Consider the following 27,801-nt stretch of genomic DNA (forward strand, 5'->3'; position numbering starts at 1 on the left):
GGGGTCTTGGAACCAGTCCTCAGCAGATACTGAGGGAGGACTATATGTTTATACTTAGATTAAAAAATACTTAGCCTATTTTATGTACTTTGAAACTACTAAAACACTGTTTTTTACCCTGACAAATGTCCAAAATGATTACACACACTGGTAGTAAGACTATGGAGAAAACAGGCTACCTCACATCTAAGTGAGAATGTAAATTTGTACAATACCTATGAAAAACAACTAGACAGTAGTTATCAAGATTTTAAATACAGGCACTTCCCTGGTGGCACAGTGGTTGAGAATCCGCCGCCAATGCAGGGGACACGGATTTGATTCCTGGTCCGGGAAGATCCCACATGCCGCGAAGCAACTAAGCCTGTGCGCCACAACTGCTGAGCCTGCACTCTAGAGCCCACGAGCCACAACTACTGAGCCCAAGTAGCCACAACTACTGAAGCCCATGCTCCACAACAAGAGAAGCCACCACAATGAGAAGCCCACGCGCCACAACGAAGCGTAAACCCCGCTCGCTGCAACTAGAGAAAGCCCGGGCGTAGCAGCGAAGACCCAACACAGCCAAAAATAAATAAATAAATAAATTTATACCAAAAAAAAAAATTTTAAATACATATACTATTTGAGCCAGCAAAATAATTTCTAGGAATTTACCCTACAAGCATATCTGGAAATGTGTGGAAAGGTATGTTCAAGGTTATCAAATGAAACAATATTTATTAGAGCAAAAGATTGGAAACAACCTAATTGTCCATCAATGGAACACTAGTTTAAAGAAGTATGGTTTATTCATACAATGAGATACTATGCAAATGTTTCTGAGGAAAGAGAACGTTCTTTTACGTATTTATATGATATATTGTTAAATGAATATGATGGGGAGAATATATTTATACTATCATATATACATAAATATTGTATATCTGGAAGGATAAACAAGAAACTAGCAACAGTGAGGATCCGTTGAGGAATGGAAACTGAAAAAATAGGAAACTAGGGTAAGAAAGACTTTTCAATCGGCCTTTTTCTATTTTGGCATTGGAACCATACAAGCATCTTATCTATTCAAAAAAATTGTAATACTTTTTTTTAAAAAGATCCCTTCCTAGTAAATTAAACCAAAGCTGAAAACCCTCAGTTGAACCTAAATAATATTTGTTTCAACTTAGAAATCGAATCAACGGGTTCAAGAAATGTGTCAGTAAGAACCTACAAACACTAACTTCTAGACCTGCAGAATAATAACCAAAAACAAGAAAATGGGGAGTTCCAAATAAAAATATTTTTCCTGACTTTTAAAGGTTTTGGTTATGAGAAAGTAACCAAGAGTTCTTATTCCACAATATCATCAGTTTGCCAATAATTATTCTCATTAGTTTTATAAAGGAATATGAAAAAGGAGAAGAAAAAAAAAGAAAAAGGAGAGAGACCCAAAGTAATGCAATGATATATTCTAAAAAATAATTAGGAGCAAAGGAGATGATTTCCTTAGGTCAAAAAGGTGAATGTGAGACATTTCCATAAGTCTGTTTTCTCAACAAAGTCTTTATTCATTGGCACTAACTTTCCAATCCATATGTCATTCTAACCCCAAAACTCCCATAATTATAAGGTCTGATCACCACAAATTTTATTTTGGAAAATGGAATTTTCATTTAGAAAAACCAATAAATTCCTTTTTTTAAATATAAACCTTGAATTGGAACAACACAGAATTGGAAATTGGAACAAAATAGAATTTCTGGAAATTTAAAATACATTCTAAGTGGAAAATCAGAAACCATGTGATAGCACAACTCCTCTTACTACTATTAAAAGACACAGGACCCTCCAAATTGCTTAACATTAGTCATCAGTGGCAGCTGTAAGTGTGGGAGTAGAGGGGGCTCAAAAGGAGCAGAGCAGGAATACATACAAGTTTGTCTTTTCCTATTTCACTGCTAGCTGCCTGGTGAGTTGTCTGTACCCTCCTCCTCATGCAGGTGGCTATAACCCAAGCCCAATCAAGCCAAATTATCCTCAGCTGTATAAATCCTTCAATAATGGTTTTAAACAATACTGATCATTTAATCCTCACCCCCTCCACACACATATAAACTCCATTCCTCTCATCTCCCCAAAGCACAGATGCACAAACAGCACAAGGGAATGGAGGCAGCTATTAGGCAAAAACAAAATAAGGCAATTAAGAGCTATATTCACTGATTCTAATCCATAAAGGGAAATTTCATGCATATAGAAAAAGTGATTTCTAATACACTTTCTAAATTAAAAAAATTATTAACTGATCAATTAATAAGTATTTAAGATAAATTACTATGTGCCAATACTTGACACATACTAAAACATGGATAAACTTTGAGGACATTATGCTTAGTGAAATAAGCCAGTCACAAAAAAGACAAATACTATATGATTCTACTTATATGAGGTACTTAGAGTAGTCAAATTCATAGAGACAAAGTTGCCAGGTGCTGTGGGGTAGGAGAATGAGGAATTATTGTTTAATGGTACAGAGTTTCAACTTGGGGAGATGAAAAATTTCTGGAGATGAACGGTAGTGATAGTTGTACAACAATGTGAATGTACTTAACATCACTGAACTGTACACTTTAAAATGGTTAAAATGGTCAATTTTATGTTATGTGTATTTTACCATGATTTTTAAAAATTTTAATGCAATAAGAAAAAAAATTACGAAAGAAAAAAACTGATTGCTTGACCCAGCAAGAAACTCCTAAAAGAAGGGAAAAAAAAAAAAAAGCACAAAAGCACAAATATCAATATTATCAATATCAGGAATTTTTTTTTTTTTAGGAATTTTTTTTAAAAAGTATAGATCTTACAGACATTAAAATACAAGACAAAAATAGAGACAACCTTATGTCAATACATTTGAAAACGTAGGTAACAAATTTCTTAAAAAACACAGTTACCAAACACAGGCAAAAAATAGAAAATGTAAATAGTAAATATCTCTAAAAGTAACTGAGGTTATAATTTTAAATTCTCTTATAAGGAAAAGGCTCTCATCTCTGATCTATTGATGATAGGAGTATAAATTGGTACAACTTCTTTGGAATATAGGCATTATTTTGTAAACTAGAACATTTATCAATCCTATGACCCAGAGATTACATTCCTAAGTACCAAGAGAAATTCTTGCTCATGGCACACCAGAAAACATGTAGAATTCGTAACAGTAAGAAATGGAAACAACCCAAATGTCATCAACAGGAAATGAATAAACTGTGATGAATCCACTAAAGGAAGTATTATATGGCAGAGAAAAATGAGTCAACTATTACAACTGTACACAACAATATAAATCTTAGCAATATAATGTAAAGCATTAAAAAAAGAAAGAAAAGTAAATCAATTCCCCGATTGCATACACATCATATTCTTTAAAAAAAAAACAACTAAATACAACTAACACTAGACATATATTATTTAGACACACATATACACCTGATAAAACCATACGACCCAGCAATCCCACTACTGGGCATATACCCTGAGAAAACCATAATTCAAAAAGAGTCATGTACCAAAATGTTCATTGCAGCTCTATTTACAATAGCCAGGACATGGAAGCAACCTAAATGTCCATCATCGGATGAATGGATAAAGAAGATGTGGCACATATATACCATGGAATATTACTCAGCCATAAAAAGAAACGAAATGGAGTTATTTGCAGTGAGGTGGATGGAGTTAGAGTCTGTCATACAGAGTGAAGTAAGTCAGAAAGAGAAAAACAAATACAGTATGCTAACACATGTATATGGAATCTAAGGGAAAAAAAAAAAAAGGTCATGAAGAACCTAGTGGCAAGACGGGAATAAAGACACAGACCTACTAGAGAATGGACTTGAGGATATGGGGAGGGGGAAGGGTAAGATGTGACAAAGTGAGAGAGTGTCATGGACATATATACACTACCAAATGTAAAATAGATAGCTAGTGGGAAGCAACCGCGTAGCACAGGGAGATCAGCTCTGTGCTTTGTGACCACCTAGAGGGGTGGGATAGGGAGAGTGGGAGGGAGGGAGATGCAAGAGGGAAGAGATATGGGAACATATGTATATGTATAACTGATTCACTTTGTTGTAGCAATTATACTCCAATAAAGATGTTAAAAAAAAAACAAAACTATTTTTTGAAAAGGCAATGGAAAGAGTAAAAAAAAAAAAAATTAGAATGGTATTTACCTTGAAAGGCGAGAGGAGAACATGTAAGACTGTCAATATTCAATATTAAACTTCTCAGGTTAAATGGTGGGTTCATGAATATTCTATATGATATTTTTTAAAACCAAATACATGACATAAACAAAATGATAAAAATAAATACATAGTAAAGTTTTTTTTTAAAGGGCCATCGAGGGATGTGGAATAACTGATTCTCACACACTGCTAGTGGGAGTGTAAAAATCTATTTAGTAAAATCTACTAAGGCTGAACATAAGCATATCCTACAACCAGATGTCCTACTCCTAAGTATATGCTCAACAAAATGCATGTATATGTGCACCAGAGACATGTATGAGAATGTTTATAGCAGCACTATTTTTAAGAGTCCAAAACTAGAAACAAACCTAGACATCTATCAATGACAGAATGGATAAATAAATTGTGGTATATTTACAGAACAGAATACTATATACCGCAATACAGAAAAAGAACGAGCTACTGACATAACATGGATCAATTTCAAAACCAATGCTAATGGACATATATACACTACCAAATGTAAAATAGATAGCTAGTAAGAAGCAGCCGCATAGCACAGGGAGATCAGCTCGGTGCTTTGTGTCCACCTAGAGGGGTGGGATAGGGAGGGTGGGAGGGAGACGCAAGATGGGGGAGATATGGGGATATATGTATATCTATAGCTGATTCACTTTGTTATAAAGCAGAAACTAACACACCATTGTAAAGCAATTATACTCCAATAAAGAGATGTTAAAAAAAAATAAACCAATGCTAAGAGAAAAATGTCAGATTCAAAAGAGTGTATGTTGTATGATTCCATTTATATGAAGTTCATACATAAGCCAAACTAATCGATAGCGATAGCGGTCACAATAGTAATGGGAAAGAAACTGGGTCAGGGTACAGGAAGGCTTCTAGGATCCTGGTACTATTCTATTATCATGATCTGAGTATTTATTATACAGGTCTGTTCACTGTGAAAAAATTCATCAAGTTGTACCCTTAAGCATTTTGCTTTTTACTTTATGTATATTACATAAAACTTTAACAAAAAAGAAAATAAACTAAAGACATCCTTTTGCCTCTTAACGGCACAATTTAACTGATACTCTTCATTCCCTCTGCCAGGCACTGACCAATATCCCTGGCTGAATACTGGCAGCTAACAGGTTAACACTGACATTGGGGCATTTCTGCTCCCCCTATACTACACTGAGTCTGATGTATTTGTTCTCAAACCTACTTAATTCCAGTTGTGTCCATAATTACAATTACATGATTGTAATGAAATACTAAATACATTAATGAACTACGAATGTAAGAAAAGTTGCTATTTCTTTGAAAACTAAGTTGAAGGCTCTGGAAGACTGAGTATAAATCATCTGAAAAACAGTCCTCAACTTAAGTGTGGGTGAGACACATAAATAACTTCGGGGAAAAATTAGAAATCTAGGACGAGTCTACACTCATTGCTTCAAGTCTTTAAGAGTTCTCACTCCACTTAGAAAAACTGTAATTGGAAGTTGTAAGCAATGCATCACGGGGTGCAATTAACGCCAAATAGATGAAGAACTCTCATCAGCAAACTCATAACATAATATATCAAAAGGCTGGTGAACAAATGTACATTTATTTGTTTTAAGCAAAAATAAAATGCTTATGATATGTATGTATCATTTTTATATCTTGCTTTAACCAACTTTTTCAGTTAATAGTAAACTGTGTAAGATTGGATGGTATTGAATAAGAAGACTTCTATTATAATCCAAGAAAGCTGGCTCTAATTACTTTTGGCAAACTAATACTATCCACTAGATAGATAAAGCTAAAATTTTAACTGTAGGGAATTCCCTGGAGGTCCAGTGGTTAGGACTCTGCACTTTCACTGCAGGGGGTATGGGTTCCATCCCTAGTTGGGGAACTAAGATGCCACCAGATGCATGGCCAAAAAAAAAAAAAATTAACTGTAAACAAGTCTACTTATTAAAATGGCAAAAGAGAAATCAAATTCACCAAAGCTGAGATGCTATATTTAAAAGAATATGCCAGGACCTCCCTGGTGGTCCAGTGGTAAAGAATCCACCTTCCAATGCAGGGGACGGGGGTTCGATCCCTGGTCCAGGAACTAAGATCCCACATGCCATGTACCGCAAACTACAGAGCCCACGTGCTCTGGAGCCCATGCACCGCAACTAGAGAGAGAAAATCCACACGCCACAACTAGAGAGAAGCCCGCGCGCCGCAACAAAAGATCCCTCATGCCACAACTAAGACCCAACACAGCCAAAAATAAATTAAATAAATAAATAAATAAAATAAAAGAATATGCCTCTGGTGCCATATTAGCTAGCATTGTTAACAAAATGGCAGCACAGTTACCCTATCTCAGCATAGTCTGGTTAACATAATAAAGGTCTTAGAAGAAGACAGTTGCTGAAAGGACTACCTGGGGCTCAAGGACCAAGGTCTGAGTATCACTGAACTGGAAAAACAACAGTCTGAGTGCTCTTGATAGAAAAAAACAGAAAAGATGCTTTTGCTAATAAATTTGCCTTGAGAGTTAAACTTTCTCTAAAACACAGTACGTAAAATTTCTTTCTGGAATCTGATACAAACCATGGGTTTCTGGGGAAAAAAAAAAATTCTTGTTATACATTAGCATCCAGTTAGACTGAATTCCGGCATAATGGTTTCTTACCAGATTTCTTTAAAAGCATTGATTGAAAGCATTAGAGAGCCCTCAGTGAGAGTACTCTAAAGCTTCTCATTTCATTCATTATTCAACTAATATTCATTGAATGCCTACTACATTCTAAGCCTTGTGTGAGTCTGATTGGGAGGGTGCTGTTTCAGATTCAGGGGAAAATTATGGTATATCAGAATGCAGGGGTTTAATGAGAGCAGGTGGTGGAAAAGTGGCAGCCAAACCCCCTACCTATTCAACTGAGCAGTCTGACAATAAAGGAATGAACAAAATAGAGTATTAGCCAGAGTTCTAGCAAGGCCAAGCAAAAGGGGTTTTCCCCTCAAGGGTTTACGTCTTAAAAAGGAATGCTTTTTGAAAGAGGAGAAGGAAGGAACCCTCCTCCACTGTTGGTGGGAATGTAAATTGGTACAACCATCATGGAGAACAGTACGGAGGTTCCTTTAAAAACTAAAAATTGAGCTACCATATGATCCTGCAATCCCACTCCTGGGCATATACCCGGAGAAAACTGTAATTCGAAAACATACATGCACCCCAATGTTCACTGCAGCACTATTTACAATAGCCAGGACAAGGAAGCAACCTAAATGTCCATCAACAGAGGAATGGATAAAGAAGATGTGGTACATATACACAATAGAATATTACTCAGCCATAAAAAAGAATGAAATAATGTCATTTGCAGCAACATGGATGGACCTAGAGATTGTCATACTGAGTGAAGTAAGTCAGACAGAGAAAAACAAATATCATATGGTATCACTTATACCTATATGTGGAATCTAAAAAAAAGGTACAAATGAACTTATTTACAAAACAGAAATAGAGACACAGATGCAGAAAACAAACTTATGGTTACCAGGGGGGAAGTGGGGGGAGATTGGGATTGACATATACACACTACTACATATAATACAGATAACTAATAAGGACCTACTGTATAGCACAGGGAACTCTTCCCAATACTCTGTAATGACCTTTATGGGAAAAGAATTTTAAAAAGAGTGGATGTATGTATATGTAAAAAAAAAAGAGGAGAAGGAAAAATCAAACATATTAATACTACAAAGAAGGGCTTCCTTGGTGGCTCAGTGGTTAAGAATCTGCCTGCCAATGCAGGGGACAAGGGTTCGAGCCCTGGTCCGGGAAGATCCCACGTGCCGCGGAGCAACTAAGCCCATGTGCCACAACTGCTGAGCCTGTGCTCTAGAGCCCGTGAGCCACAACTACTGAGCCCGTGTGCCACAACTACTGAAGCCCACATGCCTAGAGCCCGTGCTCCACAACAACAGAAGCCACCGCAATGAGAAGCCCATGCACCACAACAAAAAGTAGCCCTCGCTCACTGCAACTAGAGAAAGCCCGCGCGCAGCAACAAAGACCCAACGCAGCCAAAATAAATAAATAAAATTTAAAAAAATAAAAAATACTACAAAGAAGAGTAATACTTACAGAAATAGAAAATAACCTAAAGGAGAGGTAATATCAAAGATAAAATTAACCTTACATTCAGATCCAATTAATCTTCCTTTGATGTCTAATATGTGCTAGGAAATGTACTAAGCAATTTCATATACATTATCTTATTTAATCCTCACAACAACCTTGTGAGGTAAAAGAAACATACTTCTGAAACAAAAAACACAGCAAGATATACATCTCTGTATAGAGACAGAAGAGGGGAAGATGAGGGAGGTCATACCAAATGACTCCAATTGTTTCAGTAATAGAAACAAGAGGAGAGAAAGCAGCGAAGCTTGAAGGCCTGAGAAGAGATAAGAAAACTAATACTTACTGCCTACTATGTGCTATTACATCATTTATATACAAATTTCATGTAATCCTGTTTAGTATTTATGACTCATTTAATTGAAGAACTTGAGACTGTGAGAATTCCCCAAGATCTAACAGCCGGTAAGTGGTAGGGTGGTGATTCAAACCCAGGTCTATAAGACTACAAATTCTATCTCTTTCTACTATACCACACTGCTGCTTCAAAATCAGAAAAGTGCAAGAGAATAAATATGAGAGGAATAGAAAGGTCATGAAGCAGCAAAGGTCCAGTTAGAAGCAGACAGCATGAATTTGGAGTAGATAATGCCAACTTTGTCCCCTCTCCCCCTGGGTTCAACTGCCCAGGTAAAAAGTATTTAACATTGGGAAGTTGCTAAAGGTGTAATAATATACACTTTTAAGAATTAAAATTGGGCAGGAGACTCCCACTTTCCTTCAAATTATTACTATTGTTCTTTACTAACTGAATATCTACAAAATATTATGCACTTGGTAGTCTCATCGAACTTGCTACCTAACCATTCAAAGCTACAGTTTAAGTATCTGCCAACGGTCCAAAATTCAACACTAACCTGAGTAAGTGTTCTAATGTTGATCAAAATACCAGAAAATATCCATCTAAGAATAACTTAATTTTCTTTCATTTTGAAAACTGACTTTTTTTACAAGGAATGAGAGTTAAGTCCCTAAGACTAACAGACATAGGATTGTTGTCAAAAACCAGAATTCAGACCCATTTATTTTGTTCTTTTATGACAGACTGTGAGAGGCTTTGAAATGAACCAAGAAGATCACCTGGCATCTTCAATGGAAAACTAGGCACTATGTAATGTGCACCTTCCCTAGTTACCTGATTCTACAAGGTCTGCATTCTTCATGACCTTTGAGCTGTTTTATAATTGTAAGTTATAGTTAAATGATAGCAATACAAAGGATTCTTGTCCATACACTTACAAACAAATTCTGTCCAGTGACAAAGGAATGATTTTCCCCATGTCCCTATGGAAAAAGACAGTTTTGCATAGATTTGTAAATTCATTTCAGCATACCTGATCCTATACACGTGCAGTACTTTGAATTCTCCTTTGAACTACTTTTAACATCTTACAGGTTCTCCCATTAATTAATGAGTTAAATAACATCTTTTACATGTGTTCATTTTACATTTATATGAAAATCATGATTCTGTCTAACTTTTTAATCCTTTAACAATGAATTTTATACAACATGTAGTATATACCATGGAAGATGAAAACTTTAATGCAAAAGCTCAAGGGAAGGAATCATCCTTTTCCACTCATACAAATATTTAAGGAAGGCCAGACAAAACTTAGGTCCTGTCTCTTCCCAGTTCTGAAATTTTAAGACTCTAAGAAGCACAGTCATTGTTGATCATTCTTGAAAGAGCCCATAATTCACAAAAGAATTCTTTGAAAATTATATTTCCAGCTGCTTTTTTCCCCTAATGCATAGTGTAAACAAAGCACTGTCTCAAGAACAGAGCTTCATCATTTCAGAAATGCTTAGAATCTTTTGTCTGAACTACTTTTGTTAATTACAGTCACTTAAAAAAATAGATGGTTACTCAATATTCTGTAATAACCTATATGGGAAAAGAATATGAAAAAGAATGGATATATGTATATGTATAACTGAATCACTTTGCTGTACACCTGAAACTAACACAACATTGTAAATCAACTATAATATAAAATAAAAATTAAATTAAAAAATAAATACATAAATAAAATTTACATTCAATTAAAAAAAAAGATGGTACATCTTCATATTAAGCTAAAAATCTACATTTGACAAATGCTTTTTCTGATCCAAAAGATTTTTTTTGCCAGTCAACAACTGTACAATCATAAAAATATTAAATACATTTGTTTTCAAAATAATAGTTGTCTTCTATTGGTTATGTCACATGAAAAATTAAATATTTTTTTAACTAACTTGATTCAAATATACATAAACAGCTTAAAGAAGCCAAAGCCAGAAATCAATACACAAAGCAAACGTTACGGGCTTCCCTGGTGGCGCAGTGGTTGGGAGTCCGCCTGCCAATGCAGGGGACGCGGGTTCGAGCCCTGGTCTGGGAAGATCCCGCATGCCGCGGAGCAACTAAGCCCGTGAGCCACAACTACTGAGCCTGCGCGTCTGGAGCTTGTGCTCCACAACGGGAGAGGCCGCGACAGTGAGAGGCCCGCGCACCGCGATAAAGAGTGGCCCCCGCTCGCCGCAACTGGAGAAAGCCCTCGCACAGAAACGAAGACCCAACACAGCCAAAAATAAAAATAAATAAATTAATTTAAAAAAACCAAAAAACCAAACATTAAATCAACAACATATTTTAAATTCATTAATGCGGGGGGAAAAGGCATATCAATGCTCAGATCTTCTGGCTTCCAAGTCCCAAATTTAAAACAGCTCTGAAACCAGTAGTCTCTATGGAAGCAGCTTTTATCCTCACTCAGGATCAAACTAATCCCCAGACACTCTGAGGAAAGAAAGAGTAAAATCAAGTTGCACCAAAAATCTTTACACTCAACATTCGTTCTAATCTTCCAAACCACTTTCATGGCTTGTAACATGCCAGAAAAATATTACTCTAGCAAGTAATTATTTTGTCCAAAAATGAACAGAGCAATTTAAATTGGAAATAATTTGCTGCCCATGTCATACATAAATCCACGCTACTATAATTCTTAATATGAATGGATAATGCATGTAGCATATCATGCATTAAATATTCTAAAAGATAAGTTTTCATCCAGTTGAAATTAGTTAAGTAAATACTGGCCGATTAAAACGCATGAAAAGTTAACTCTTCCTTCTCCCTCCCCATCTCTACTCCCTCCAAACCAACAGGAACATTTCAGATGGTAATGTGTGTCAATTAGAAGTAAAGAGAATGCGGATAAACAAAACAACTGGAAAAGGTACAGAATGCCACGCCCCAAAAGAGATGTTACCACTTCCAAGTTGCAACTGAAGTTAAAGAACTATAGTGAGAAGTCTTCACCATTTTCAGTAATTCAAAATAAGGTACATATTGTCCTCCTCTTTGGGAATGTAACTCATTGCAAAACTTTCTTTTCTGACTCTTACCTAGAGGCTCTTAAACCTCGAGCATGTGTTGTAGGATTCTACTAAAGCTTTGTAAGAGTATTGTTCAAATACCAAGTAAAAAAAATAACCCAATTGTTTAAGATAAAAGTTAACAGGCTTTTCTCTCTACCCCCAATTCAACAATGTATAGATCTGGATACCAAGGAAAAAAAAAAGGTAGATGATTAAATACAGGCATTTCTTCTTCCCAGAGTAGGAAGAGCAATATGGCAGGCAGCTATTTCTTTAACAACTTCCTATTCACTAAGCCATCTTCTTTTTTCAGATCATCAGAGAATTTGGGTAAATTTCTCATGATGTACAAATCCAGAGAGCAAGGTAAAAAAAGAAACACCGGAAGAAAAAGAAAACAAAGTGGGAAGAACACAAAAATGCAGTATTCACATTGCCTGGTTGACCATAAACAATAAAGCAAAATATATTTTCTGCCACCTTCTTTTCATCTAGAGAGAAAAGGAAAAAATAACACAATAGCCTCTACAAATATATATCATAAAATACCCCAACTTTTCCAAATATTTTACCTCCGGAGCCAGATCACTGTGCTAAGGTGAGCAAAGTCTCTTCAGATGGGGTCAGGCAGTAGAGTGCTTCTAAAGACCATTCCCTAATGCTATTCAAAGTTTCTTATAACCTGCTTTACCACCTGCTCTAGAGTCCCCAAATTTAAAATTACTTCTATCACCTACCCCCTTTTCAAAATCTCCCTTAAAGGTATCCCTTAAGAAAGCTAGTTAAATTCAACTGAAAGTGTAAATGACTAACAGGTACACATACTCTTTAACCCTTGGAAAAATGTTACTCATCGATTCAAACAAATCTGTGGCAGAATTTTTAATAGTTTGAGAGTATTACTTCTTTCTTTCTTTGTTCCTTTTGTTTTCTCTTTTTGGGATGGAGGCACCGTTATACCTACTCTCATACAGAAGAAAGAAGAGAGAGAGAAAAAAATGCCAAGTCCAAAGTTCCCATGTCCTATCTCTACTGAAGAAAAGAGGTATTTGTTACTGTGAAGTCTCCTTCCACAGCTCTTGACAAATCCATTCTTCAACATTAAATCATGGGAGGTGATCTCCTACTTCCACCACCCCCATGAACAGGAAAGAGAAAGCCTGCCCTAACAAAGTGTGACCCACTATATGCTAGCTTCCAAATTTTTTTGATAGGTGTATGTGTGGGGCATTTTGTGTTTTAAAACATCTTTGCAAATTCTTTGATTTCACTCCCATCAAAAAAACAGTCTGGGAATTCCCTGGCGGTCCAGTGGTTAGGACTCCACACTTGCACTGCTGGGGGCCTGGTTTTGATCCCTGGTTGGGGAACTAAGATCCCGCAAGCCGCATGGCGCAGCCAAAAAAAAAAAAAAAAAAAAATTAGCTAGGGTCCAATTCTCCTCCCCACAAAGAGAATGAAGCAGAAGTGACACTGAGCAACCTCGGAAATTAGGTGATAAAAGGTGATAAAATCTCTGCCTGGTACCTTCCCAGTTCAGGCAAGTTTGCAGTCCTGAATTACCATATAAGATATCCACCCTATATCCCTGATTCTGGAGAAACCATGGGACAAGGCCTCAGAGGGTTAGAGACGTCCGAGGGGTGTCAGCTGTTTCAGTCTTCCGAGCTCTGCCACCAGACTTGTGAATGAGGAATCCTTGGAGATGACCCCAGGCTCAGCTACCATCTGCCTCTAACTGCGTAACAGACTTTGATGAGGAAGCCTTTTAGATGATTCCAGCCCCAGCTATCATCTGATTGCATCCTCATGAGAAACCGTGAGAAAGAACTGCCTAGCTGAGCCCAAACATCAGAATCATGAAAGATAAAAGGAGTGTTGTTTTACATCACTCAATTTTGGCATGGTGTGTTACACAGCAAAAGATAACCAAAACAGATTTTGGTATAGGGAGTGGGTTACTTCCATAACAAAAAGTTAAAATGTTTAGCTTTGGGACTGGATGGCAGGAGAAAGCAAGAAGGGCCTTGAAAGTGTTAGTGAAAGCCTGAAGGGTCTTAAGGACACTGGTAGGAAGCTGTCAACAAAGACTTAAAACAGGGATCACCAAACTACAGTCTACTGGCAAAATTCAACCTGCTGCCTGTTTTTGTAAATAAAATTTTATTGGAACACAGTAACACCCATTTGCTTACATCCTATGTCTATGGCTGCTTTCTCACTATGACAGCAGAGTTGAGTAGGTGTGCCAGAGATCATAAGGTTCAAAAAGCCTAAAATATTTACGATCTGGCCCTTGACAGAAAAAGGTTGCTAATCCTCGGCTTAAAAGAAAGTGAGGAAAGCCTTATTGGAAGCTATAGAAAAGGAGAATCTTATTAGATAATGGTGGAAAGTTTAGCAAAGCTGTCACGTGCAGTAATGTGAAAAATAGAAAATATAACTAATGAACTGATGAATCTGGGTAAAGAGATTTCCAGGCAGAATGTCAAAAGTATCAACTGCTTTTTTTTAGCTGTGTGCCACAAAGTACAGGTAGAGAGAGATAAGAAAAAGAAGGAATTATATAATTTTCAAGCAGAATATAGAGGACATATAAAGGAGTCAGGACTTGCTAGGTCCAAAAATAAATGTTTCTTATTCCCAGGCTCCCCATATAGCAAACGTTTCTCAAATTAAGAAATGCCCTCTGGGCAAAGATCAAATCCAAGGCAGTGTCAGGGAAACATGGCCTAAAGATTAAATTTTTGTTTAGACCAAGGGTTGGCAAACTTTTCCCATAAAGGGCCAGATAAATATTTTAGGCTTTGAGGGCCATACACAGTCTCTGTTGAACATTCTTCTTTTATTTTTTAACAGTCCTTTAAAAATGTAAAAACAGGGGCTTCCCTGGTGGCGAAGTGGTTGGGAATCCGCCTGCCAATGCAGGGGACACGGGTTCGAGCCCTGGTCCGGGAAGATTCCACATGCCGCGAAGCAACTAAGCCCGTGTGCCACAACTGCTGAGCCTGCGCTCTGGAGCCCGCGAGCCACAACTACTGAAGCCCATGAGCCTGGAGCCTGTGCTCCGCTACAAGAGAAGCCACCGCAGGGAAAAGCCTGTGCACCGCAGTGAAGAGTGGACCCCGCTCGCCGCAACTGGAGAAAGCCCGCGCGCAGCAACGAAGAACCAACGCAGCCAAGCATAAATAAATAAAAATTTTTTAAAAAATAAAAATTTAAAAACAGAGAATTCCCTGGTTGTCCAGTGGTTAGGGCTCCGCGCTTCCACTGCAGGGGACATGGGTTCGATCCCTGGTCAGGGAACCAGATCCCGCGAGATGCGCGGCGCAGCCAACGGAAAAAAAAAAAAAAGTAAAAACAAATCTTAGATCGCTGGCCATAGTTTGCCTACCCCTAGTTAAGACTCCAAAGAGATTTTAAGGTGGAGTCTCACAGATGCTTTCAAACATAAGGCCTTCTAAGAATATTAAAGGTGTTGTCCCACAAAAGGCTTAAAGGAAGCTGACAGGGTTCAGGACATGCTACCCCAAAATATGGCACCCTAGCATATTGAATATTTTAAGCTGAAGAATCTTGAGAAAAGATCAGAAAGAGGAAGGTCACTCCGTGGGGGTCTTCCCCCCACCTTCTCCCCTGAAGCAAGTCATAAAACTCTCATGTAAGAGGTGCCCTCCCTATACCTGGAAGAAGGGAGCATCTGTATCTCCAAAGACAAAGGGACAAGGAAAGGAATCCTAACAAACAGGCCTTGCTAAATTTCCCCCAGTTTACTACACTTACTTCATACTCTTTGATCTATCATTTCTCCACACTGTCCACTCTTCATTAAACCTAGCATAAAAATACTCAGGTTCAAACATTTCTTTGAGTCTTCATTTACATCTCCCATTTCACATAAAATTTATATCAGATATATCTGTATACTTTTCTCCTCTTAATCAGTCTTTGCCAGTTTAATTTTCAAACCCAGCCAGGGGCCCTAAGAGGGTCAAGGAAAACTTTTTTCTCCTCTACAAAGCCTAAGGTAGAGAAGGGGTTATATCAATGTGTAAATGTGGCTTTTGTCTAATAGAGTGAACCCCTCAGGAAGAGTCACAGATAATTTTACGTTCAGAAACATTGTCATCTTGGACTAAAAAGGATAGAGACAGTACAAAATGAAAAAAGGCTTTTGGGACCCCCACCACACCCTGCCCAAAGCTCTGTGGGCAGGAAACAGGCTGGGAAAATTACCTGCAAATAGAGAATACATTTTATGGAAAAGGAATGATAATTCGAAGGGCAAAACCAAGAGCCAAAGAGGACGGTTCCTAGGCAGTAGGGGCTGAACCCTAATCACAAAACTAGCAATATGTTGGCTGGATTTCAGAACTGGTGACTATTGTGTTCCTTACATTTTTTCTTTATTTTTGAACAGGAGTGTCTACAGTTGTTATCTTAGGCCCATCCATTATTGCATACTGGGTGGGCTGGGTATGGAGAAAGATAAGGTGATTCTTTAGTCCACAGGTCTTCAAAGTGAAGGCAAGGGTACTCAAGGAGCTATACCCAAGGAACTAATATATCCAAATAGCCTTATCTGCACCTGGATCTGATTTAGATGACACGGTCCTGGATCTCTAGCCTGAGCCTGATGCTGTACTAGATAAGACTTTGGAGGCTTTGAGAAGGAGTGCTTGTGTTTTGCATGTGGAGGAAGATATATACTGTAATTTTTAGCCAGAGAGAAGACTAAAGTGGCTTTGAAATAAGTCTGCATATTCTTGACACTCCTCCCAGCAAGAGGTGGAGTCTAATCCCCTTCCCTTTGAATATGGATTGGTCTTAGTGACTTGCTTCTTTTTCTTTTTCTTAATAAATTTATTTATTTTATTTATTTATTTTTGGCTGTGTTGGGTCTTCCGCTGCTGCGCGCGGGCTTTCTCTAGTTGCGGCGAGCGGGGGCTACTCTTCGTTGCAGTGCGGGGGCTTCTTATTGCGGTGGCTTCTCACTGCGGAGCACGGGCTCTAGGTGCGCGGGCTTCAGTAGCTGCGGCGCACGGGCTTCAGTAGCTGTGGTGCGCAGGCTTCAGTAGCTGCGGCGCGCGGGCTCAGTAGTTGTGGCTCATGGGCTCTAAAGCACAGGCTCAGTAGTTGTGGCGCATGGGCTTAGCTGCTCGGTGGCATGTGGGATCTTCCCGGACCAGGGATCGAACCCGTGTCCCCTGCATTGGCAGGCGGATTCTCAACCACTGCACCACCAGGGAAGCCCCAGTGACTTGCTTCTAATGAATACAATGCAGTGGAAATTGACACTGATTCTGAATTTAGGTCATAAAAGACAATATAGTTCCCTTCTGGCTCTCTTACTCAGAACAAGTACTTTTAGAGCCCTAAGCCTCCAGTTAAGAAGTCTGGCTACCATGAAGCCCCTATGTTGGAAAGACTACACAGAAATAGGGAGAGATATCAAGGATCCCCAACTATTCCAGTTTCTACCTATTTGGACTTCCCTGCTCAAGTGCCATGCGTGTGAGTCTGGTAGGAAGCCTCTGAAATAACCCCAGCCCCATCTAACTACCAGTACATAACAGGACTCATGCAAGAATCACTTAGCTGAGCCCAGTCAACACCCAGAACCATAAGAGTTTTATGCCAAATTTGGAGTGGTTTTGTTCCTTAGCGATAGATAACTGCAACAACATGCCTGGAGACCCTAGCCTGAAATGTTAGGAGGTGAAACTTAGCCTGCTTTTCTATATTACCAACCAAATAACATAAAACAGCATCTTTATGCTCTCCCCAACTCCTTCTTCTTCCCACAGTAGAAATATTTGATTTGCCCACGGTAAAAAATATTTTCATGGCTGATTTCAATGTATACAATTACGTGACAAGTATTATGTTTCAAACTGTATGTCAGTCTAACTTTAAACGTTACTTGAAAGCACCTACATTTACACACACACACACACTGAATGGTTTGCTGCTTCCTAGCATATTATTTCACTTATTTTACAAATGTTTTTCTAATAATTAAGTAATTTGAGACTGGTAGCCATACTACCTCCTCTGCAACATAACACTAATATGTAGTGTTTTAAAAAGTGGTTATACCTGCAGCAGAACTAGAATAATCATCACTAATATATAATAACCACTATTTCTAAGGTCTCTTCATTGTTAAATGCCATGATCTAAGTTCAGAGAAAATAAATCTTTTGCGTTTGAAGATATACAATTCAATATGTTTTAGATCACTGGCAGGGAATTTAATGTTCTAGCTCTTAAAAGAAACAATGGAATATGATGTTCACAGATTATAAACATGGTTAAGCTCAACTTCTGTAGAGAAACTAAAACAGCTGAGCCAAGAACTAATTGGACCCAGCAGAATGGCACAAGGTACTCTGGAATAGGAAGAGTAAAGAGGCCTGAGGTCAAGAAAACTTACTCTGAAAATGTAATTACTTTCTCCATTGTATAAACACTTCCAACTAGACATTTTAAGGAAAAAAGCCTTAATCCTCTATGAAAACAAATAACCAAAACATCCTAAATTATTTAGCAGCAGTTTAATTCACCTTTTTTCACTCTTTCCTAGACTGTCACATGTTTGATTTTTTTTTTTATTTTTATTTTTTAGCAAGCAAGCATTGAGAAGAAAAAATCAAATATAATCACTTTGAGAAGAAATTTTAAAGAATAAAATATATGTTCTGCTTTAGATATGATTCTTTGAACACTAAGTAATACATATACCCACAAGTATACACATACCCAGCATATATATTACATATACCCAAGTTCAGGTAACTAAAAGGAAAGAGAAGGTCAGTGTGCAAAAGTCTATTTAACCCATAATATGGCTGATTTTAAATATCAGTCTGGGTTCTGGGTCCTGATAGCAGAAAGTCATCTGATACAAAGGGAGAAGAAAGATTCTCTCTTGCTCACAGGGCAGAAGTTTAGGCTCTATACAAATTGTGAAATAAGTAAAGGTCATTCTTCCACAGAGAGTCCACAACTACCTAATTCTTCCTTTCTCATTCAAAAGTCCCTCAATAAAACTGACTTCAGGTGTCAGAAAAAACACTAAACTCATTCAACTAAGTCACATTAAAGAATGAATTTTTGAGAGCCCCTAACCTTTCCATGAGATAAAAGACTGTAAACAGTATAATGCAATATAATGGGAAAAATTCTAGTTTCCCCCAAAAATTTCCTTTAACCTCTACATCAAAGAGATGGGGCCATTATATTTACCACTGGATCCCTCAGCACCTAGTACGGGGATAAGCACATTAGTAAGCACTCGAAACCCTGCATAAATAAATATTTTGCTTTTATTCCCCATATAAGAAATATGCATTCTAGTTCCATTCTATCAGTAACGAGCTACATAACCTTTGGCAAGGTACTGGATCTCTCAAGCTTTAGTTTCCATCACACAACATAAAATGAGGTGAGGTGAGGACTGGGGATGAGGATTAGATAGTAAGTCTCATGAGGCCAGTGACTGTCTTATTCACCTCTCTATCCGTGTCTAACAAAGTGGCTAGGGCACATTCAAATATTTACTGGACAAAGTTTCTTCCAGCTCTAGGACTTCCCTGGTGGTCCAGTGGTTAAGAATCCGCCTTCCAATGCAGGGGACGCGGGTTCGATCCCTGGTCAGGGAACTAGGATCCCACATGCCGCAGGGAAACCAAGGCCATGCGCTGCAACTACTGAGCCTGCGGGCTCTAGAGCCCACGCTCCACAGCTAGAGAGAAGCTCGCGTGCCACAACTAAGACCCGACACAGTCAAATAAATAAATAAATAAATCTTAAAAAAAAAAGTTTCTTCCAGCCCTGACCCTATAATTCTTCATCGTTTTTAACTTAGCTTTTTCAGCATACAGTATTATAGTTCACTAAGCAGGATATTTAAGACTCCTCCTCTACACTGAGATCAGTTCCAGTAAAGGCCTTTTAAAACAAAACACTTCTAAAATCTTCTCTACCTCTCCACACAGGTGCTTTGTGTGACTGATATTATTCATCCCCTGGATGCAGCTTTTAGAAAGGTAAGATTTGGACAAAGACAGGATGCCAGAAGCAATACAATTTTCCAGATTCTTCTGAATTGGTTTTATTCCAGTTTGATGTTATTATGCTACTTAAAACACTATTAGAAGTACCTGGAATAATCAGGTTAATCCATTTGTAATCCAAAAATGTATTCCAAAGTCAAATATTATTATCTATTCCATATGCCCATCCTTTAGCATAAATGACTGAGAGCTATATCCATTTATTTAAGTTCATGTTTTCCACAGCATGCAACCAACACTACCACCTACTCATTATTTAGAGTCCTTTCTGTAGCACTATTATAAAAGGTTACATTTAAGAGGACCTTGGGGAATTCCCTGGAGGTCCAGTGGTTAGGACTCCCAACTTTCACTGCCGAGGGTCCAGGTTCAATCCCTGGTCGAGGAAATAAGATCCCGCAAGCCGAGTGGCGTGGTAAAAAAAATTAAAACTTTAAAAATAAAAGGACCTTGTGCCTTTGGAACACTATCACTCCAAATTTGGTGTAGCCTTCAAAAAGTTGGCACATCTCTGCTATCAGGTAGTAATGAGCATAATAAATTCAAGGACTTCAGCTAGAACAAATGATTATGATTGACATATTCCCAAATTATTAAAGTCTAATAACAACTTTTGAAATATTAATCTATATCCTCAGTAGCAATGTACGGTCTGTACCCTGCCAATGAGCACTTACATTATGTCCATTCAATCACCCACTAGGTACCAGACACTGTTCTAGCCCAGGGGTCAGCAATCTTTTTCTGTAAAGGGCCAGACAGCAAATATTTTAGGCTTTACAGGCCTTACAGTCTCTGTCGCAACACTCAACTCGGCTGTTGTAGTGTGAAAGCAGCCACAGACAATACAATAATGAATGTGCATGGCTATGTTCTAATTAAACTTTACTGACAAAAACAGGCAGCAGGCCATTTTTAGCTTGCCAGCCCCTGTTCTATGCCTATGGGGAGACAGCAGTGAAACAAATTTTTTTAAGTAAAGTTAAAATTTTTAAATTAATTAATTAATTAAAATACACCTGCATACACACAGCCTGTCAGATGCTAATAAGTGCTATGGAGAAAAGTAAAAGCAGGATCAAGGGGGTAAGGACACTCAGGACTTCACTGATAAGATGACATCTGAGCCCAACACCTAAAGGAAGAGGAAAAGCCATGCTACCTCCATAAAAAAAGCATTTCAGGGAGAGGTAATGGCAAGTATAAAGGCTCTGAAGAAGAAACAACCTGGCATCTTAAAAGAAAACAGCAAGGATGTCACTGTGGCTACAGGGACATGAGCAGAGGAAAGAGTCATAGGAAATTAGGCCAGAGAGGTAAACTGAGGCCAGGTTCTGTACAATCTTTTAAGGCCACTGTCAGAACTTTGTTTTTTACTCTGAGATGGAAAGCCCCTGGAAGGCTTTGAGCAAAGGAGTGACAACCCAACTTGACTTACTTTTTAGGGGATTGTTCTGGATGTCTGCTGAGAACAGACTGTACAGAGATAAGGGCAGAAGTAGAGAAATCAGTCAGAAGGCTAATGCAATAATCCAGGAAAGAGAGAACGGCAGTTTGAATCTTGGTGGTAGCAGTAGAAATGGTGATCAGCTTCAGCATGTATCCTAAAGGTAAAACTAGATTAGATGTGAAATGTTACAGACAGAAAAGCATCAACTAGGTTTAAGGCTCGAGTAACCAGAAGGAGAGTCTCTATTTCCTGTTATGGGGACGACTGTGGGAAAAATCTTGAGGGAAGCATATTAAGTTCGAGATGCATAACAGACACCACATAGAGATGTTAGGTGGGCAATGAGATATACAGGTTTGGAGTTAATATACTTTTACATTATGATTATTCCCAGTACGTTTGATCTCTCCAACTGGGTTATAAAATCCTTAAGAATAAAACCCCTGGACTTCCCTGGTGGCGCAGTGGTTAAGAATCCGCCTGCCAATTCAGGGGACACAGGTTCAATCCTTGGTCCAGAAAGATCCCACATGCTGCAGAGCAACTAAGCCCGTGAGCCACAACTACTGAGCCTGCGCTCTAGAGCCCACAAGCCACAACTACTGAAGCCCACGCGCCTAGAGCCCGCGCTCCGCAACAAGAGGAGCCACTGCAATGAGAAGCCCGTGCACCGCAACGAAGAGTAGCCCCGCTCGCCGCAACTAGAGAAAGCCTGAGTGCAGCAACAAGGAGCCAGTGCAGCCATAAATAAACAAACAAACAAATAAATAAATTTTTTTAAAAAGTGAAACCTCGTTTTCACTTTACTCACAGGTATTATCCCCAAGACTATTTACTTACTTTATACACAGTTTTAATAAGATTAGATTTCTAGTTTCTGAATTCATAAATGATAGAAGCAGCAAATTTAAAATGGTGGTGCCAGGGGGTAGAAGACAGCAGCTAAAACTGACAGCTGACAAAGGAATACATAGAAATTATAAAATGCTGACAAAAACTAGAAATATCCAGCATTCCGAGATTACAGTCGTCCCTCAGTATCCACTCAGGGGATTGGTTCCAGGACCCCTGCAGATACCAAAATCCTCGGATACTCAAGTCCCTTATATAAAACGTCACAGTATTTGCATATAACCTACACACATCCTCCTGGATACTTTAAATCATCTCTAGATTATTTTTAATATCTAACACAATGAAAATGCTATGTAAATTAATTGTAAACAGAGTGTAAATACTATGTAAACAGTTGCCAGCCCGTGGCAAATTCAAGTTATGCTTTTTGGAACTTTCTGGAATTTTTTTTTTTAATATTTTCAACCTACAGTTGGTTGAATCCATCCATGCAGAACCCACAGATACGGAAGGCCGCGTACATTTACTCTAAGAACAAACAGCTGTACATATATGTCATTAAGTCAGCAATTCCTGAAAGTGTTTGTTATAGCACAAAATATTTCTAATTATCTTTAGCGACATTTAATGTTATTAACGTTTTAAATGACATATTTTTAAAATATTGCTAATAAAAAATGGAAGAAATGGTATGTAAAAGAGTAAACATAATTTATTTGAAAATTTTATGTATGTGTTATTCTCAGAGGATTTGTTAGGGAGCAGATAAAATTACACACATGAAAGTCATTTAATAAACATTACTTGGGACTCGCCCTGTGCTAGAAATGGTAGATATAAGAAAAAGCAAGCCATCGTTCAAGCTCAAGTCTCTTCTTGAGAGATAAAAACATAAACAACTAATTATAATACACTGTGATCAGTGGAATGAAAACAGACTTGGGATTAAGACATCTGGGTTTGAATTTTGCCGCCATTCTTGGCTTACAGTCTGAGCTGCTAACTATGCTTAGCTTGCCGACCATTCAAAAACAGGCAGCAGGCCAGGCCTATGAGCAGCAGTTTGCCAACCCCTGTTGTACAGGAATATTGGGGATAAAGACAGTGATTAGAATAGCTTATTCTGTGCCCTGTTCCCCTGGCTAAGATAAGGTTTGGAAGTTGCAGAGGCAAACATGTAACTGGACATGTAACTTTCCTCCCTATTCTCTTTGCCTGGCTAATTCCCACTCATCTTTCAGGTCTCTGATCAGATGTCACTAACTCAAGAACCTGCACTCTTCCCCTCCTTACCCCCATCTGAGACTGATCCAGTGCTTTTTTTTCTACAGGCTTCCAAAAAGCCCTCACTACTTCTATCAGAGCTTTCACATTAAACTGTAATCTCTGTTTAACTGTCTTTCCTGCTAGACTGTAAATCCAGGTAAGGAGGAACCTGTCTACTTGTTCCACATGATCTCCCAAGCATCTAATTCAGTGCCTGGCACATAGTAGATGCTAGGAAATATCCACTGAAATGAGTGAATCCAGCAATAGTTGAGTCTCCCGTCCAGCAACAGCTCTTTCAGGAACCTGTCAGGACACAGATCCTTGGGTACTGACAGGATCTGTTCTCTCCTTCCAAACAGTACTTTCCTCTCCCCTCCCAGGACACATGTTAAACTCTTTCCCTCTTCTAACTCCTCTGTTTCCTTGGCCCGATTGAAGGAATTGAAAGCTAATTCTGCCTGAAACCTCTTCCCTCCCTTCCCTTTCCAACTCTAAAGCTACACCTCCCCACTTCCTTACTGTAATCGTGCTGTCATTTCCCCAGCAAGCTAGTAACAGTGTCATTTACCAGTTTCCAGGATATGTATGATATTTAAGAATAGGGTACTGAAAACATCCAAATATTCTACTTTTCAGTAAGAAAGGGGAGAAAACAGAAGCAGGGAAGGTAAACAACAGGAAATAGAACAGGGAATTCTAGTTTTTGAAGAGATGGATTAACAGCTTTTTACTGAAGATCACTTTGGCCCCAGGAGTAGAAAGCAAGTAACAGAGCTCCAGCTCTGCATTCCCCCCAGCCTCTACACCAGCACCAGTAGTCAAGAAGCCCTTTTACTCTGCAGCTTCTTCCCATACCTCTATCCTGCATCTACTTATACTACAATTTGCCTTGAAACATCAAGACTAATCTCATTATGATCTCTAACCCTACTTATATCACTCACTACAAGAATCCCAGGACTCTGGAGTCATTCCAAATCCTCCAACTCTCATCCCCATATGGTTAAGTACATCATCTTTCATGAACCACCCCCCTCTCCCATTCGTCCCTCAATTTCTGAAATCCTTCCATCATATCCTCTGGAACTCATCAGCAAAATCCCCTATATCTTCAACCTCTTGTCTGAATGGTCCCTTCACCTTTTTGCCCTAATTGAAATCTAACTGCTGAGGCCACTGGTCTCTCTACAGTCCTATCTGTGGTTGTTTTCTCTCCCACACCCGTTATACTACTGGGCCTGGGGGTAGAAGAAGGAGGTACTCACCTTGTACCTTCTTTCTGCTTCCAGTTTATTCCCCTTTCTTTCTTCCTAAAAAAAGCCCCTGTCAGACCATACCTCCACCTCCCCACCCCTCTGCTACATTTATCTGGATAAGCTGGGTCACTTCTTCTCAAGCCTCAGAGCTTTTAGTTCCTACCTCACTGGTCTGTCATAACTCCAGGTGATTTCAAATGTTCACCTAGATGACTCTTGTGATACTCTGACCTCTCAGTTACTTGACCTCCTCACATGCAATGATCTTGTCCTCTACCCTACTTTAGCCACTCACTCCCTTAGTCAATATCCTAGAACTTGTCAATATGATAACTACAGTCTTTCCATGATCTCCACTTCATCTGCATCCCGCTCTCCAATCACCACTTCCCATCTTTGCAGACTACTCCTTCTAGCACCCCAACTCCAAGAACATTTTGACCTCAACAGAACTTACAAGCAATTGATCCCACCCCCTCTCCTGTCCTCATTTCCTACCTTAGCTTAGAGCTCAAGGTCCATCATTACAATCACTCCCTTTCCTGCACCTCAGACTTTTGCACCCTCCCACACTTTATCATACGTGCCTGGCAAAACACCTACCCTTGTTAAATATAATTCCCTGTCAAACAACTAAACCCTTTAGGACATTCAAGAGACAAGTAGCATCATATCTGACTTTTGAACTCACGAGTGCTTTCTTTTTCCTCTTCCAGGGACGGTATCTAGAGGCATTCAGAGTGGTCCGGCATTTGACAAACCGTTGTAGACTATCCTACAATACAGCCTCTAACAAAACTAGGCTGCCCCAAACTCCTGGAAATACAACTGTTTACCTTCAAACCAAGAAGGTTGGGAAAGCACCAAAATCCACATGTGGCGTGTACCCAGGCCGACTTCTAGGAGTTTGTGCTGTGAGACCTAAAGTTCTTATGAGGTTGTCTAAAATGAAAAAACATGTCAGCAGGGCCTATTGTGGTTCCATGTGTACTAAATGTGTCCATGGCAGGATCAAGCGTATTTTTCTTATTGAGGAGCAGAAAATCGTTCTGAAAGTGTTAAAGGCAGAAACACAGAGTCAGAAAACTAAACTTTTAAAATGAAGCTTTTTTGAGTAATAATTTAAAAAAATCAAAAGCCAAAAGAGAGTGAGAGAGAGACAATTGAAAATTTGAAAACTGATAGGATATTTGATATTAAGGAATTGTAAAATTTTTTGGTGTGGTAATGGTATTTTTTTGCAGGTGTCCGTATTATTTAGAGATACAATATGAAATATTTATGCATAAAATATGATGTCTGGGACTGCTTCAAAATAATAGGGAAGGATGGAAGTGGGTAAGACAACAGATAAAACAAGATTGGGGGACTTCCCTGGCGGTCCAGTGGTTATGACTTCCCCTTCCAATGCAGGGGGTGAGGGTTCGATCCCTGGTCGGGGAGCTAAGATCCCACATACCTCGCAGCTAAAAAACTAAAACATAAAAAAAACCGAAGCAGTACTGTAACAAATTCAATAAAGACTTTAAAAAAAAAAAAAAAAAGATTGGCCATGAGTTAATATGTGTTGAAGCTGTGTGATGAGTACATGAGGGCTCTATTTCTTTTGTATATTTAAATATTTCCCTAATAACATGGTAAAAAATACAACTGTCTCTCTACTCTACGCCTGCAACAAGCAACCAAACATGGCTTTGAAAAGAAAAAGATGAAAACAAACACACCTATACCAAACAGTCTCACTTAAAATTCACAGTTGCTGACTTTAAATGGTCTCATAGCTCAGCATGACAATCCTACAACTTTTGCCTTATCAATTCATTCTCCCACACCCCCCTATAGGTCCATTTCATGTCATTTCCTTCCTCCTCAAGCCATCAACACCTCTCCATCTTCACTCCCAGGTGCTGCCCTTCATTCCATTTTCTCAGTGAAATAGGAAGCAATCTCCACCACTACCACCACCGGTTCCCATTTGCCTTTTCTTCCTCCTGTTATTTACTGTGAATGAACTGACTGCTCCTGTCTAAAGCCAATGCCTCCACTTGGATACCAGATCCCAAACCCTACTGCCCAGTCATTCCTCATTCTCACTCTACATCAGCACTGTTTCCCTCTCTACTGGATCATCTCTATTGGCATTGTATTAACACATTCTTACTTCTCCCATTTTATTTTTAGTTTTTTATTGAGGTATAATTGACAGATAACATTATATTAGTTTCAGGTGTATAATGATTGCTCCCATTTTTAAAAGACAGCTCTTAACTCCAGTTTCCCCTCCAGCTATGTATCCATTTCTCTGCTCTCCAGGACAGCAAAACTCCTAGAAAAAGAAAGAACAGTGTCTGGCACATGGAACCATATTTCACTGATTCTAAGATGCCTTTTATTTCTTTTCTTCATACCTTAACATCTCTGAAATCCAGACACAACTGATGACAACTGTTATTTATTTCTTCTAAGTGCCTAAGACACTACCGACCTCGAACAATCTGTAATTAAAAATCTCTACTTGGGCTTCCCTGGTGGCGCAGTGGTTGAGAATCTGCCTGCCAATGCAGGGGACACGGGTTCAAGCCCTGGTCTGGGAAGATGCCACATGCCACAGAGCAACTAAGCCCGTGCCACAACTACTGAGCCTGAGCTCTAGAGCCCGCAAGCCACAACTACTGAGCCCACGTGCCACAACTACTGAAGCCTGTGTGCCTAGAGCCCGTGCTCCGCAACAAGAGAAGCCACTGCGATGAGAAGCCCACGCACCACAACAAAGAGTAGCCCCTGCTCGCCGCAACTAGAGAAAGCCTGCGCACAGCAACGAAGACCCAATGCAGCCAAAAATAACTAACTAAATAAATAAATAAATTTAAAAGGAAAAAAAAAAAAAAAAAAAAAAAGAACCCTAAAAGGAAAAAAATTAAATGATCTTTGAGAAAAAGAGAGGAGAAAGGAAAATGTATGTGGACATGGGAAAAATGCAGGGGTCAGAAGTCAGCAATCCCTTAAGTTTACCTGGCAAGGGCCAAAAAAGAAGAAGGACAAAAACAAAGGGAAGAAAAATCTACTACAGCTTTGCAAGGACGGGAGA

The 27,801-nt window shown here is 38.8% G+C and overlaps 2 protein-coding genes across 2 annotated transcripts in view; one reads left to right on the forward strand and one right to left on the reverse strand.

Annotated features, from left to right (window-relative positions):
- SPATS2 (spermatogenesis associated serine rich 2) overlaps positions 1 to 27,801 on the reverse strand; it is a 138,642-nt gene that overhangs the window by 87,039 nt on the left and 23,802 nt on the right. The gene's annotated exons all lie outside the window — the stretch shown is intronic.
- Positions 23,194 to 25,816, forward strand: LOC133101694 (large ribosomal subunit protein eL34-like). The gene is made up of 3 exons (XM_061206664.1): positions 23,194 to 23,266; positions 23,599 to 23,611; positions 25,360 to 25,816. Exons 1-3 carry the CDS (start codon positions 23,194 to 23,196, stop codon positions 25,814 to 25,816), a joined length of 543 nt encoding a protein of 180 aa, XP_061062647.1.

The sequence above is a fragment of the Eubalaena glacialis genome, chromosome 11 (genome assembly GCF_028564815.1).
Source record: "Eubalaena glacialis isolate mEubGla1 chromosome 11, mEubGla1.1.hap2.+ XY, whole genome shotgun sequence".
NCBI classification, from domain to species: domain Eukaryota; kingdom Metazoa; phylum Chordata; class Mammalia; order Artiodactyla; family Balaenidae; genus Eubalaena; species Eubalaena glacialis.